Below are 14,480 nucleotides of genomic sequence, written 5' to 3'. Positions count from 1 at the left end.
GGAAGAGCATAATATTTTAAGAAAAAAAAGGAAAACATGCAATCTGCATAAATGTGCAATAAATGTTCTTGCTATTATTTTTCCTATGTCTATGAAATTTTAAAGTCTCCAAAAGATGTATTATTATCTTTTTCAGAAATGCAAATATTTACTGCCACTTGATAAAGGATTTGCAAGTCCTTTATCAAAAGCATAGTATTACACATAAAAGTCTAAATTCTCTATTACTCCCTCCATATAAAGTTATTATTTATTTGAGAAGGGTATTTGATTTGACTGAGGCTGTTCTGCAAAAACAATGCTTCGAAACTCAAATTTAAACAAAGTTGATAATTCTTAAAATTAAATAACAGCCAGAGGGTTTTATGCTGGGCTATGCCTCTAATATTTCTAGATAAAATATACGCATACCTTTTCCCAACTGTTACCTTTTTAAACATTTTATAACTACATATGTAAAATGCTTGTTTATTTTATTGAGTCTTTTTATATACATTGGTACACTCATAACTATATTTTTTTATTGCAACCACAACAGTGTGGTTATATGGATACCTGAAAGAAGATGTGTTTTTTGAATCTTATAGTTCTTTAGAGTTCAAGGTTTTCAGGACAAAGAATATTTATATTTGAAATTTCTGCAAGATTTGCAATCTATGAAACCCAAATATATATATATATATATATATACACACATACAAAGAGTCCTATTCAGTTCTTGTGTGTTATAAATCTTTTTCTACTATCTTCCACAAAATATCTTTTTGCACTTAAAATACTTCAAAAACTAATGCTGACCAGATTTTGGCCTCCCTATCACATGAAATGAAAAATTTCCTGTTAAGATTGTGGCTATGAAAAAGACTGAAATTGCAGTGTGTAGAGGAATTTTTCCTTTTCTTTGCGATTCTCTTTTGCACAAGCATTAGCAAACTTTAAAACACTCAGAATAAGGATCACAGTACCTAGCAATAAAAGAGAAAAACCCCCAAATCTAAGATAAAAGGCTGCTGAAACCAATTACAGCCATGTCTTTGTACAGCCCTTTGACAGGCTGCTTCCCAAGGGTGCCCCCATCTCTGGCCATGGGGCAGTTTTGCAGGGAGCCACTAGTTCCCAATGGAGACACCAAGGCTGCTGCTCTTCTGGTGTCTCTAACAAATACAACCCGGGAACAACCACAGCTCTCATTCTATTGAGCAGCAGCTTTTGCTGGCCAGCAAGTCCTGAATCTGTCATCATCCAGGGAAATTGTGATGCAGGGATTTGGGGACCTACCTTCACCACATGGAACTTGCAAATGTTTAGGTCTCACCTAGGCAAGGAGAAGGCAAAGGACTCTTACCTGAGCTGAGCAAGAACAGAAAGAGAAAGGCAGCTTTGCTAATCCTCATTTTGGCCCCGCTGGCGGGTGCTGGAAGTTGTGCGTGTCAGTGCACAAAGTTTTATTGACTTGCACTGAAGTGAGGCAGCATCAAATAAACAAGGCAGGAGGATTAAGTTAATCATTCTCCCATGCTGTTCCCCCCTTGCCCATGATGTGGCCATTCAAACAACCTTGAATTGGATGGATTACCAAATCAGATTCAATCATTTCTACTGGATGCTATCAAATGCAAAGGCACTTTCTTGTTTTGCAGGATATTTTTTGTTCTCAAACGGTTAGGTCTTTCTATGCTAGAGAAAAGACTGAAATAATGTTGATGGAAAGCATGGGAAATCGTGTCCAGGCAAAATTTGAATTTCTCTTGACACTAGAGTCCCAATAGTAAGTTCAGCCATGCATACCTGTATTGATTTATAAGGAGCAACTTCTATTTAATCTCAGGGTAAGCATGATTATAAAATCTAGATAATAGTAACTCTGTAAAATAGTTTAATTGTACTTGTTTATTAAATAATTCCTTCTCTGCTATGTCTTCCTGACCCAGACTTATTTATTTCTGTTTGGAATAGGACTTAATTTTCATTTTAGTTAATCTTTAGGTTTAAGAGTTGACTCTAAATCTTAAATATTAGCTTTAAGAGCCCTGGATAGCAATTTAGTGTTCTTCCTTATCAGACATTTAACCTCACGCTGCATGTACAAACTCATCCAGTGAGGGTGTTAGACTTTGCTCATCTGTGTATTATCCTGATTTCAACATCAGCTCACTCTATGTTTCCTAAGTGGCCTTTACCTTGGAAGAGTTGCACTGCAGCACCATTTCTTGGCTTCTCTTGCAGGTTAGCTCACTGGTGTTGCTTCAAAACAACTCATTGAGTCAAATGTGCTCATGACTCACCAGGGGCAGGAGCAGGATGAATACTGAACAAGGAAAGCAGACTTGAATGGGCGCTGCTGGCTCATGCAATTCAGTCTTCTGCAATTGAAGGCCAAAAGTTCACAGAATCATGAGTTCCTTCTGAAAACTAATGAGGCTATCCACTTCCTTGTCATCCTGTTTGCTTTAAGTAGAAATTTCATTGTATTGAGGGCTTGGGATAAAATTAGAAGTGCAGGAGTAAATATGTGAGAGAGGCATTCTAGTATGAGAATCAGATTAGCTTTTATTTTACAGATTATGTGAAAAATCTAGAGCTCATCCTACTTGTGGTCCTGTGCTATTTTTCTCCTGTAGGGTACTGTAATACCATGTTATTTGGTTGTCTTCTGTGATTGAATCTGTATTAATGCAGTGTGTAAACAATGGTAAAACATGGTATATCTGTAGAGGCTTGGGATACCACTGATGTTAGTCCAGGGAAACAAAGCAGATGGACCCAAGAGAGGAGCTGAAGGGTGCTGGACTCAGCTCAGGGAAACATGAGAGGTGTGACAGAGAGAATGGGTCAGATATAGTGCAATTATATGTGGGATTAGGTTTATCAGGTTTTAGGAACAATTGCTCATAGGGAAAGGATAAAATGAAGAAGCAGAATACAAAATAGGCTTCACTAGTAAGCAGGTTTTTGAGAGCTATTAAAGTCTGTTTTAGCCTCAAATGTTTTTAACAATCTTAACCCTGTTTTCAACTCTTCCTCTAAGTCCTGGTTTCCCTCTCTCCTGCTCTATACCTTTGCCACTGTCTTCTCCACAGCCACAGACAGCGTCTGCTCGCCAATCCTTGTGCCTCCTTCCCATCAGATATTATCAGATAGTGGTTTTCCCCTTATTCCAATACAAAATTTATTTTCTGCTCAACCCTGCCCTCCTCAGCATCTCTGGCATCTTTCCCATTCTTCTGTAACCTCCATTTCCACTGACATATTTGTTGGGTTACTGTGTTATGATGCACATCTGGTCGTTAAAGTCTAAGAAAAAAGTTGCATAAGTAGGTGAGTGCAGCCATTTCTCCTACATGGGAGAGGTTTGAGAAGCCTTGAGTCTTAACTGAGTTTGTAAAACTCATTGACAAATGCTATGAATTAGAGATTTTAATCAGATCAGCTTTTTTTACTGGTTTTCAAAATCAAAGAAGCTAATTGTGGTAGCCGAAGGTTTGTTAACACATGTCTAGGATAGTTTTGGAAAATCTGCACACATTATGTAAGCAAACTCTTTTGAAAGCTTTCCTCATGTTAAAGGGCTACATATAGTCCTTCAGAGCCTATACTCCTTCCTTATAGCCTATAGCAGTTGCCACTTTTAGGCTTGGTTCTGGTACTTCTCTCAACCTTATTTCCTCGAATCTGATTAAAATGCACCTATGCTGGTGTTGGTGCTCCTGTTTTATTTCTGAAGAAAGGAAAGAAAACTTATATTGCCATTTCTTTCAAAGATGACAATGCAGATTTGGAGAAATATTATTAATCTCTCTCTTAATGGATCTGATCCTGGAAAACCAGACTTGAGAACATTGTCAGCAATTGTTCCTGATAAAAAAAATATTATTCTGTAAGTTTTCCATAAGAAAAGTTCAAAACAGGAGGTGTCTTTCATCTGACAGACTGGTAGTCCTCACTGCTGTCTTGTGACAAGGATGTGACCTCTCAAGGCATCGTGTTTGAAAGGATCTCTTGTAAACTGTTGATTTATCTGTCTCCTTTTGTGCCTTTCCTTTTTTCTTCTTTTCCCTCACAGATCCATACAGTATCTAAATCTTTCCCCAGTTCTGGTCTTGTGGTGTTTGTTCTCTTTTATTTGATCACTGTGAGGCCCACCTGGAGGTGGAAGTTCATCAGATCTTATTTCAGAGTCAGGGTACATTAGTTAGCATAGTGGTTAAAATATAAACAACATAGGAGGCTTTTTAAATAGAAGTTGACCCTTGAAATTGGATTTACTGTAAGCTCAGAAAAAATCCCCCCTGAAGAAACTGCAAACATCATCAGTACAGGGCACATCTCTTTGAATAAATTCACATAAACATAATTTGTCTAAATTTCAGAATCAGAAAATGTCAGAAAACAGCCACTTGGATATCACTTACTTGCTAAGAGGAGAGGACCAAAGGCAAGATTCAGTTGCCTTTGAAAATCTTCAAAGGAAGGGAAAATCTCATAAGGAAGGGCACATCTGCAAGACTGGGGGGAACATGAACTAAATGGGCTTGTGCAATTGCTCCAAAGAGTAATGCCATGGCATAGATCCATGGGCAGCTGGGAAATAAGGAAGGTATTTTTACTTTATTTTCAAACACAACCAGAACAAGTAACAAAAGTGCCCCGGTACACAGAGCCAGAGGGAACTTCAGGGTAATAACCCCAGAGAGATAATGTGGATGGGTTCTACCAGCAGGAGCTGCTGAAGGTAAGGTGGGAAGGGGTTCAGAAAGGGAAAAGGTAGCCAAGTTAAAAATACATCCTGTCCTTGCTCTGCACATGAAAGAACACAGAGGACAGAAGACCTCGTAGATAAGCTCATCTCTGCAATTTCTGGCCATAGACGCTAAGGTGTCCAAGGAAAGAAAGTGACAGTGACCGTAAGAAGATACAGAGGTAGTATTTTTCCAGCAGTGAAAGCTTTAGTCTTTGAAGTGTTCATTTGTTCTGGCTGCTGCCAAATATAAGAAAGCAGCAAAATAAAGTCAGATAGACATATGAGAAGCAGTGAAGTTAGGAAGTGAGCAATAGAAAGCAGTGGAAAGATCTAAAGAATTAGCCACTTGGGTTTTTGCATTACTGAAAAAATATCTGCACCTGTGTGCAGAACTCAGCCTTGCCTTCCCTGCACCCAGCCAGCCCACACCGCAAGCATGACCCTCAGAGAGTCAGGGGGAAGCAATCAGATGTGATGCATTTATTTGCTAAAAATTCATTTTGTAAAGGACAGCAGAAAAAAGCCTCTCTATATGTTTTGACTGCTAAAATGATAGTAGGTAGTGGCTTCCGGTGAACCTTGTATTTGGTAATTGCTCCTGTGCTAACTCTTATCCCTAACAGAGGAATTTTGTAAGTCAAAAAATCCCCCATCTCTATGAGCCTTTGTGTTGGGTTTAAGCTGTTGTGGGTGAGAGAGGACAGATGAGGTGGTGGAAGCCGAGGGAGAGCTTCTGCATGGAGGAACCCCAGGGGAAACCAGCTGCACAGAGGTGCATGCACCAGGTTATGCAGACCACTGTACAGGATGTTGGTTTAAAAAAAAAAGTTATTCTAAATTTGTATGTGCCTCAAACCACTTTATGCATATGGGAAAGTCCTACAAACTTCTCAGGAGGCACATCAGTATTCTTCTGAGCTGCGCGGGTTGACACTAAAATGACTGTTGTGACCCTGCTAACCCAGTGGGAGGCACCTCTTTCAAGTAGGGACCAAACACTGTCAGCTACAGTTATCTTGCATTAGAGGCTCAGTGAGAGATGTGGGGTACACAGGAGACAAAGGATCACCTTGCCATCTCCAGAGGCACATGAACAACCTGACCACAGAAACCCAGGAGCTATGTTCTTGCTGCTACCAAAGAGGTTCCTTGGACCAACAAAAAGGTGAATGTGCTATTTGGCTCAAATGTGCTGCTGCCACCAAATGTGCTGGGTTACTTCGTCTAGTTTGTGCAAGTGGTTACTGGTAAGTGGCAATTTTTATTGCTGCTGACACTCTCGCAGAAGGAAAGGCTATGAAATGGCACTTCTGTAGCCACTCAGGCATGTCCAGGCATTTCTAGATAGTTTGGGAAGGACAGCAAGGCCACTGGTTTCTCTGTCTACAAGGTAGAGAATTAACAAGGTATTAACCATACCTTCATGAGTTCACTACTGAGAGCTTAACAAATCAAAGACCAAGCTGCAACACAGAATTTCTGTTGTCAGGAAAGTATTGTACAGATTTCTTGGCTAGCTTAGTGATCAAAGTGAATATATATGGAAAATATACAGGAGGATATTTGTGCTCAGCGAACACTGCTGACCAGATAGGTGAGTGCAGTGTGCTTTATCAGAGCTGTTCCCACTCAGGAAGGCAATGCCCTGAGAAGATTGCATCTCCCAGAGTCAGACTCCAGATGTAGAGCAGATTTCAGATGTAAAAGCTTCAAAAATCATCCTACCACCAACTATGCTTTATAGTTCTCATCTTCCTTTAAGGCTATGGGGAGAAAAAGAAAAAAAAAAGAGGATGCTCTTTGGATGCAACCCATCTCTTTTGTATGTACATACCTACAAAAAATTAAGACAATTTAAAAATGACACATGCCTGGTAGTGGACCTCTGCACTGCAGAAAATGGACAAGACAAATCCCACCCCAGGAAGTAACTGTGTTACTCGAGTACACTCAGCACACCCTGGGGATGCAGAAAGGACCCCATGCAGAGCCAGGAGTCCCCACATGCCTGCAGAGTGCTCCCTAGCTGATATGCAAGGGGTGCAGGATGAGAGCAGGGGTTCATAGCTAGCAAGTGTTTGACTTTGGCAAGTATGAGTCGAGCTTTCCCTAGAAAGCATTTCTAAAGGTTTAAGCTTTCATTTCTTGTATCCACAGACATGTGTACGTGATTTTCTTTTAGAGAAGAAAAATGTACATCTAACAGTTATGTAGTCAGATAAAGTTATACAATGAAATAAATGGGTACTATGGACAACACAATTTTATAGAATGTTAAATGCATTGTCATTACTTGCAGCATGGATTGACAGCTATTTCTCTGACTTTACTATGGACTAACTTTAGGACGAGGCTATTTTTTATTCACTGCTTTATGTCTTTGATGCAACATTTGTATTTTTGCTGACACATAGATGTCCATGTCAATAAAAAATATGAAAATACAAACCAAATGTGTTTGCTTCTTTTCTTTTTTTTTTTCCCATCCCATATATTTGATGCTATAAAATGTATTTAATAAAACGTATTTAATAAAACTTCACATGAGTATAAGACATGTACTGTGAGATTCTTCTTTGGGCTGTAGCGTCAAACTGGTAAGAGGCTCAGACAATTCACATAAAATAAAAATTCTCCTCCTTTCTTTGTTTGTTGGAAGCACAACATCTTGGGAAATTATGACCTTAGAAGAAAACATCATTGTAGAACTTGATATAAAATTAAAATCCATGTGTCCAGTTACAGTTAAGATCATGATTTTTGACATGTAATCCAGAGGTGGGTAAGTCTCTTGCCAAACACAGCAGACCATAGAGCATATAGAAAGAGGGTAACACACTGTCAGTTGGATTTCTTGGCAATAACTATTAATTTATGGCAATTTAAAATGGATGATCATATTTATTTTACTTTCTTATGAATGATTGTAGCTTTACTATTGCACTTGGAATCTTGTATTTCTGATGTGCGTCCTTCTTCCCAGGAGGGGGCAGTCCATAGCCAGGATCAGTTGCTTTCCATTACACTTTTAATCCAAGGAATATAATTGGAAACTCGAACATAAACACCAGGTTTCATGGGTTGGGCACAGCCAAGGCCCCAAGAGGTGACTCCATGTTGAACAAATTTATCTTGGTCCAGACAGACTAGAGGTCCTCCACTGTCCTCCTAAACAGAGAAAGAATAGGATGATTCCTTCAGTGACAGACCCATGTGCAAGGGTGGCCTTCTCACAGGAGGCACAGAAACAGAAGTACCTCTTACATGTGAGGGCCGCACAAGTTATAAGGAAACACTGGAGTTCTAGCCAGACACAAGTTCTCTATGCATGTTGTTGAACACTTCTGTAAAATCATCTCTTCACATCATCCAGGCATTACATCTATTTTTGGAGTAAGGGGATTTGCTGAAAAGGCATCTGATTGACCTTATTCACTTAAACTGCACCTCCTCTCTCCGTCTTTTTTTCTGAAATCTTCAGGGCTTCCTCTTGTTACCAAATGATCCAGTGGTACTGACACTCGGAAATTAGTAGTTCCTTTGGCTCATGTTTGGCCTGCATGGCAGGCTCCACTGCATTTTTCCTTTACTGCTAACTGAGATATCTCAGGTTGTTAACTGAGCTAGCTTGGACACTGGAGGCAGTCTAGTGAGGCAAGCAAAGTGATCTGAGAAAAAAAATCAGACCATTTGTCAATCCAAGTTGGCTCATATACACCTGGCTTGTGCAGCTGTATGTAACCATGTGCTCTGTAGTTCAGGCTTATCTGAAAATTGCCTGCCCCGCTTCCTGGCAGCAAACAAGGGAGAAAGGAAAGAGCAGCATCCATGTGCTTTTTTCAGCTTAGATGCCATGTTGCGTGGTCACATCCCAAGGATAATTCTGGGCCTGGCCTCTATAGCCCGGAAAGCAAAGCACTATTTTATTTGAATGTGCTTACAACTAAACCACAGAATCACAAAATATTCTCAGTTGAAAGGGACTCACAAGGATCATCGAGTCCAGTTCTTAAGTGAATGGCCCATACAGGGATCAAACCGCACAACCTTGGCACTATGAGCACCATGCTCCAACCAACTGAGCTAGTCTCAGTGTCTCTGATGCTTACAGACTTTCTTACCTGACAGGTGTCTGTGCCACCATGAATATTCCCAGCACAGAGCTCACTGTTTTTGACTCTACCATTCAAAAATTCAGGGCGGTTGCATATTTTATTCTCAATTACAGGAAATCCAGTTTCCTTTAAGTAACCAGTACCACCAGTTCCTTTGCAAATGAAAACAAAACCAAAAAAGAATGAATGACAAAGGCAATTATCATATTCACAAAACAAACATCAGGATATGGATAAGCAGTAAAATATCATAGTGTTTATGCACTGTGCATAGTACTTCCCATGCATAATATGAAGATATACCAAAAAGAGTAAGCATTATGGGTATTATGGTACTTATCACCCTCTACCACCCATCAACATCTACACTGCACTGATTGACCTTCCTGCTTTCACACTACATCCATGTGGATCCAGTACCCACTGAAATTTGTGGGAGCCATTCCCAAGCCATTTTATTTCTCTATATTTGAGTTTTCTGTGGAAGAGATGTGTTAGGAAGTAAACAGTTGAAAATGGCATGATGGGCAAGGAGGCAGAGAAGGTACTGATGCACTTCTCAACCAAGACACAGTGGGAGGTTTTGAAAATGAGAGTTGTATTTGTTTGAGATGTGAACCAGGCTGGCTGGGAGGAAAAAGCATTTAAGAGAATGAGCAAACTCACATTTATGTGATCAAGAAATAACCTAAATGTGGAAAAACTATCCTTGATAGGATAAAAGCCCACTTTGAGGAAAAGCATAGTGGACTGAGAGAGACTTAGTGGTTCCTTAGGTCTCGTACTCCTCTTTCAGTGTTGGTTTAGAGGGTTTCAGTTTATTGAGTGGTTTAGGAGAATCCATATCAGCAGGAGAGAGTGGAAAGAATGGCAGTACCTAATGAATTTTGATGAAATAAGTTTTTCATCGATAGCTTGTGTGGGGCACAAAGAGAATACACTTTGAATTCAAGTATATACCAGTCTCCAAACACTGAGCTTTTAGATGTGTTAAGGCTGTCTCACCTCTTGTATCCCCCCAGCCCGTGACATAGCACTCCTCTCTTCCTCCTAACACAGTATTTTCTTTTGGTAAACAAACCGGGATTACATGATCATTAATGACTGCTGGGCTGTAAGAAACAGGAATAATCATTAGCACAATTATACTTGATACCACCTTCAGGTTTCTAAAAAGACTTGATATGCATTCAGCCACCTATCTTTGACATTCTTTGCTTCAGGTAAGGGTTTTTCCTGATGTGCAAAACTGTTTTTGTTTTAGGCTCAAATCCCTCAGAAAGCGATAAACACAAGGAAAAGGTCTGAAATTGAGAACAGTTAGAGTATTTTGATACTAAAAAGTACCTGCATAAATCCAGGAGAGTGCTTTGACTTAGACTAATGCATAGCCAGCAAAACCTAATTGCAAAGCTATTAGAAAGGGTATGAATTAGTGGCATTTAACACATGCTAAATGGGTTAGCTTGCTCTGCCTACATCCAATCTGACTATAATTCACTTTCCAACGGGACATTTAGCACACAGCAAAACCTAAGTTCTTCTGACTTGCCTTTGAGTGGGTACAGCTAAGGCCCATTTACAAACCCACATTATTACACTGAACCTTCATCTGTTTTGGACCTGCACTGCAGCCGAACAAATCAAAGCCAAACCACATGTTCACATCTGCTTGCTGCTCTATGGACATACTCCTTTTGATTGCACAGTTCCACAGAAAGCATTTCTGATGAGTGAAAAGAGATGCAAGAAGGGCCATACTGGGTATTGCATCAAATGTACACACTCTTTGCCTGCACACTGTCCAGATCTGGTGGAAGAGGAAATCTCCCTACCACAGCACAGAAATGGTATGGAGTGCCTTCGTGCTAATATTGCATGTTCCAATCCTCATTACCTTATCAAGAAGCATATAGAAACACTGAAAGCTCCTCTAGGCACTATCTCCTCCTTTTCTGCTGCCACTATCTCCCTCCCAGCAGCTGGCACCCAGCACATTGCCACCTTGGGTCAGTGTCCCTAAGCCCTCCTCCCCTAACAAGGCATCCCTCTCACTTTCTGAAGCCCTGGCGCTTCTGCAGAAAGGCAAGAAAGAGAGGATCTTAAATCACTAATTGAACAGAGTGTGCAGAAATGCCGCACATTACTGCAACAGCAGCAGAAACCACTTTTTAGTCAACTTGTCCCATCAGAACAAAGGAATGCTTAAGGTGAAAGGGTACCTGCTGAGTTTTAGCAGAGCAATGTCTGCCCTGCGTGGCTCCTTGAACAATTTCTCCACATCAAGTTTTTGTACTGATGGCTCTAACGCTGCTTCTTTGTGTAATCCAAGGTATACTCTATATGAAGATGGCCGTGAGGACCTATTGGAAATGATTGCACATGGTGAGCTGATGAACACACACCCAGAACATAAACGACTTATGATGTTACTTGGCACCTTGTTCTATCAAAGTCAGATAGCCAGCTTTGGTGTAAACTTAATCCCTTATTATGGCACATGAAATCAAGTTGGCAAAAGTTATCACTGTCACTCTGTTTTTCAGTCAAAACTCAGCTTTAATGAATGACAAATAGACTCAGCTCAATTAGAATCATAGAACTATAGAATCATAGAATCTGCTGAGTTGGAAGGAACTCATCAGGATTATTGAGTCCAACTCCTGGCCTATGCAAGACACCCCAAGAGTCACATTATGTGCCTGAGAGCATTGTCCAAATGCTTCTTGAACTTAGGCTTGGTCCTGTGAGCACTTCCCTGGGGAGCCTGTTCTAGTGCCCAACTACTGTCTGGGTGAAAAACCTTTTCCTGATGTCTAACCTAAACCATCTCTGATTCAGCTTTATGCTGTTTCCTCGAGTCCTGTTACTGGTAACAAAAGTGAAGAGATCAGTATTTGCCCTTCCACTTCCCCTTACGAGGAAGTTGCAGACTGCAGTGAGGTCTCCCCTCAGTCTCTTCTTCTCCAGGCTGAACAGACCAAGTGACCTCAGTCACTCCTCCTACGGCTTCCCCTCCAGATCCTTCATCATCCTTGTGGCCCTCCTCTGGATGCTTTCTAATAGTTTAATGGGGTTTTTTACATTGTGATGCCAAACAAAAATTGCACGCAGTTCTCAATTCTTAACTGTTTGCAGTACTGAATTCTTAACTGTTTGCAAGCTGTTTGCAACCAGCTCAGGTCGGGTATTTGGTCTCTTTTTTTATTCCTGTGATTTTCTATCTAGGATAAAAAGATGTTGGTGTGGGCCACAACAGATACTTACTTTTCTAAGCAGTGAGCAGCAGTAAGAACCCACTGAGGATCTATCAGAGTCCCCCCACAGAAATGCAAGCCATAACTGTAATAGAGCAAAAAGACATTGGTTTCAGATGGGAAAGTTAATTCTGCTTGTAATTAATCATGTAATCTTTCTAACATGTGAGCCTTTACAAACTAAAGACATTATTCCACAATTTTGATAAGGAACATTTTGCTTTCCTTGGACAATGTTTCTTATAATGATGGTAGTCTTCTGTGGACATTTTTATAAAGCCTTGTATGAAAACACCTAGATCTTTGCTCTTAACCACTATTCCTATTACTGGAAAACCTTGTGTGCAGTGAGGTTCACCATTTCAGAGATTCTGGCTTTTTCTAGCTCTAATCACAGTCAGAGAGCTCTCCAACTAGCCTTGATTCTTAGTTTTGTTAATAACTTTGCCAGTAGGATCGAATACTGACATGGAAGGACAGATCAAGATCTGTACTAGCCATACTTCAAACTGTTGCTTCTACTCGCAGGATACTGATTCTATTGTAGAATATAGTGGCAGTTTTAAAGTCATTCTGCCTTCTAGTAAAAATGTTTTTGAAATTAGCTCTTTTATTGATCTGATGGGTATTTGTCACAAAATAGAGCATTCTTGGTTGTCTAAATGACCTATCTAAGATTATGAAACATAATGTTTACCCTTGAGCTATTTTTAAATTAAAATCAACTTTATAATGCTGCAACCACATACTATAATATCATATGAGAGGCAATGTTCTTTTGCATGCAAAGTCTAATGTAATGGGGAATGGTCATACCTCGAACGGAGACTAATCTGCCAGGGCCAGGAGTGTGGATGGGAAATACAACCAGCAACAATCCTTTGAGCACACAACTTTTGTCTGAACTTGGATTTTCCACATTCATACTGAGCAGGAGCTACAGAATAAGAAAAAAAATCACTATAAGGAAGTTTAATGTATATGCTATGCATTCATTGTGAACTCAGAAACCTAGAAGGTGAACATGCTACAGTTGTCACTTTGGCTTTTGATTCTCTTCAGGCAATTCTGTACCACGTACCACTGATATTTTGTCAGGTTACCTTCATCTGGAACACTTAAAAATGCCTGGTAACTTTTTTTCACATACAGTTCCAGTAGTCAGCAAATTACACATGAATAGTTCTACAATCAGATACAACCCCCCCCCCCCCCAAAAAAAAAACAGAAGGGGAAGGAGAAGGAAAAAGAGAGAAAGAAAAAAATAAATTCTCTCAACATCTTTAAATGTATTCTTACAGATTCCAGCAGTATAGAAGTTGCACTGGCAGATGTTTTAAGCTAATCTTGGTGGTAGAGAATGTGAAATTCAACCCTGTCTCTTTGGAACAAAATTTTGTCCACTATTATCTCAGGATCATTTGGTACTTCAGATGTCTCTGAGTTCTCAAAAAGGGTAGTTCATGTTTGGCCATGGAAAACTGACTCTTATCAACACAGAATTTAGAATTTGTTGTCAGCAAAAGGAACTAACTAATGAAATTAACGGCAAACACCATGTTTTTTCTGTTCTTTAGAGGAACATCTGAACAAAAAAAGTATTAATTTAAAAAAGAAGTGAATCGGCAAATGGAATTTTCCCCCCTAAGAGTCCCAGCCGAACACTTTCAATGCAGTACTATTTTTACAGCTACTCTGTGTGCATGACATAGAACATCTTTCTTTTTCTTATTTGCTCCATTTTGGGGTTTTGATCAGAGCACATTTTCTTCTGCTCACAGCTGAAAGGATAAAGCAGCAAGAAAGTCACCCTTCTTTTGAGTGGAAACTGCCCCTCTTCCTAGGATAGCTTTTGTTGTTGACAGACATGAAAGGAGTAGAAACCAAAATGTTGCAAAACCTTCTCATTTTACACTTTGTTGTACCACCTCATTCACATTACTAAATGACTTGATTACTACTAACAAAGACAAGGGCATCTGGTTAAATATTTAGGGCCAGATGCACTTTCCAGTCATCAGATATGGTACAGTATCAGAGAAGGGTCGATATGGTTTTCATCCAGAACAGAACCAGAGCCATGTGAGCATGGAGTGCAAAAATTTTGCTGGGATAAGACTATGCCTTGTTCAGCCTCGCCACACACAGAGTTGTGCCAGGTGACTAGGTAGGAGCAGGGAAAATTCCTGTTGGAATGACCCTATTTTGAAACACATGGCAAAACCCCATAAACTTCAGTGTGCCCTGGGTATATCTTGTGCTGCATTTTAGGCTTTCAGAGAACAAGCATCAATCTTAAAACTTCAGACGTAGACTTTGAACATCACTTCCCAAGAGCCTTATTTTCCAATCTAAAGCTATTGCACT

At 39.9% G+C, this 14,480-nt stretch overlaps 1 protein-coding gene across 6 annotated transcripts in view; it reads right to left on the bottom strand.

Annotated features, from left to right (window-relative positions):
* LOC127481614 (plasminogen-like) overlaps positions 1 to 14,480 on the bottom strand; it is an 87,935-nt gene that overhangs the window by 24,484 nt on the left and 48,971 nt on the right. For 2 of the 6 annotated variants that reach the window (XM_051811072.1, XM_051811076.1), the window contains exon 1: positions 1,346 to 1,464. The exons of 2 other annotated variants lie outside the window; for them this stretch is intronic. In XM_051811072.1, the coding sequence (XP_051667032.1) occupies positions 1,346 to 1,394 (49 nt within the window). In that variant the 5' untranslated portion in view covers positions 1,395 to 1,464. Of the gene's footprint in view, positions 1 to 1,345; positions 1,465 to 6,987; positions 7,910 to 7,994; positions 8,410 to 8,862; positions 9,009 to 9,861; positions 9,969 to 11,078; positions 11,220 to 12,123; positions 12,199 to 12,929; positions 13,051 to 14,480 lie in introns of those variants that run through there. 2 more of the 6 variants (XM_051811073.1, XM_051811077.1) reach the window with 2 other exon arrangements.

This window comes from Manacus candei, unplaced genomic scaffold (genome assembly GCF_025592945.1).
Source record: "Manacus candei isolate 608988 ecotype Guabito, Panama unplaced genomic scaffold, ASM2559294v1 h1tg000081l, whole genome shotgun sequence".
Taxonomy (NCBI): domain Eukaryota; kingdom Metazoa; phylum Chordata; class Aves; order Passeriformes; family Pipridae; genus Manacus; species Manacus candei.
This window is presented reverse-complemented; position numbering and strand designations above follow the sequence as displayed.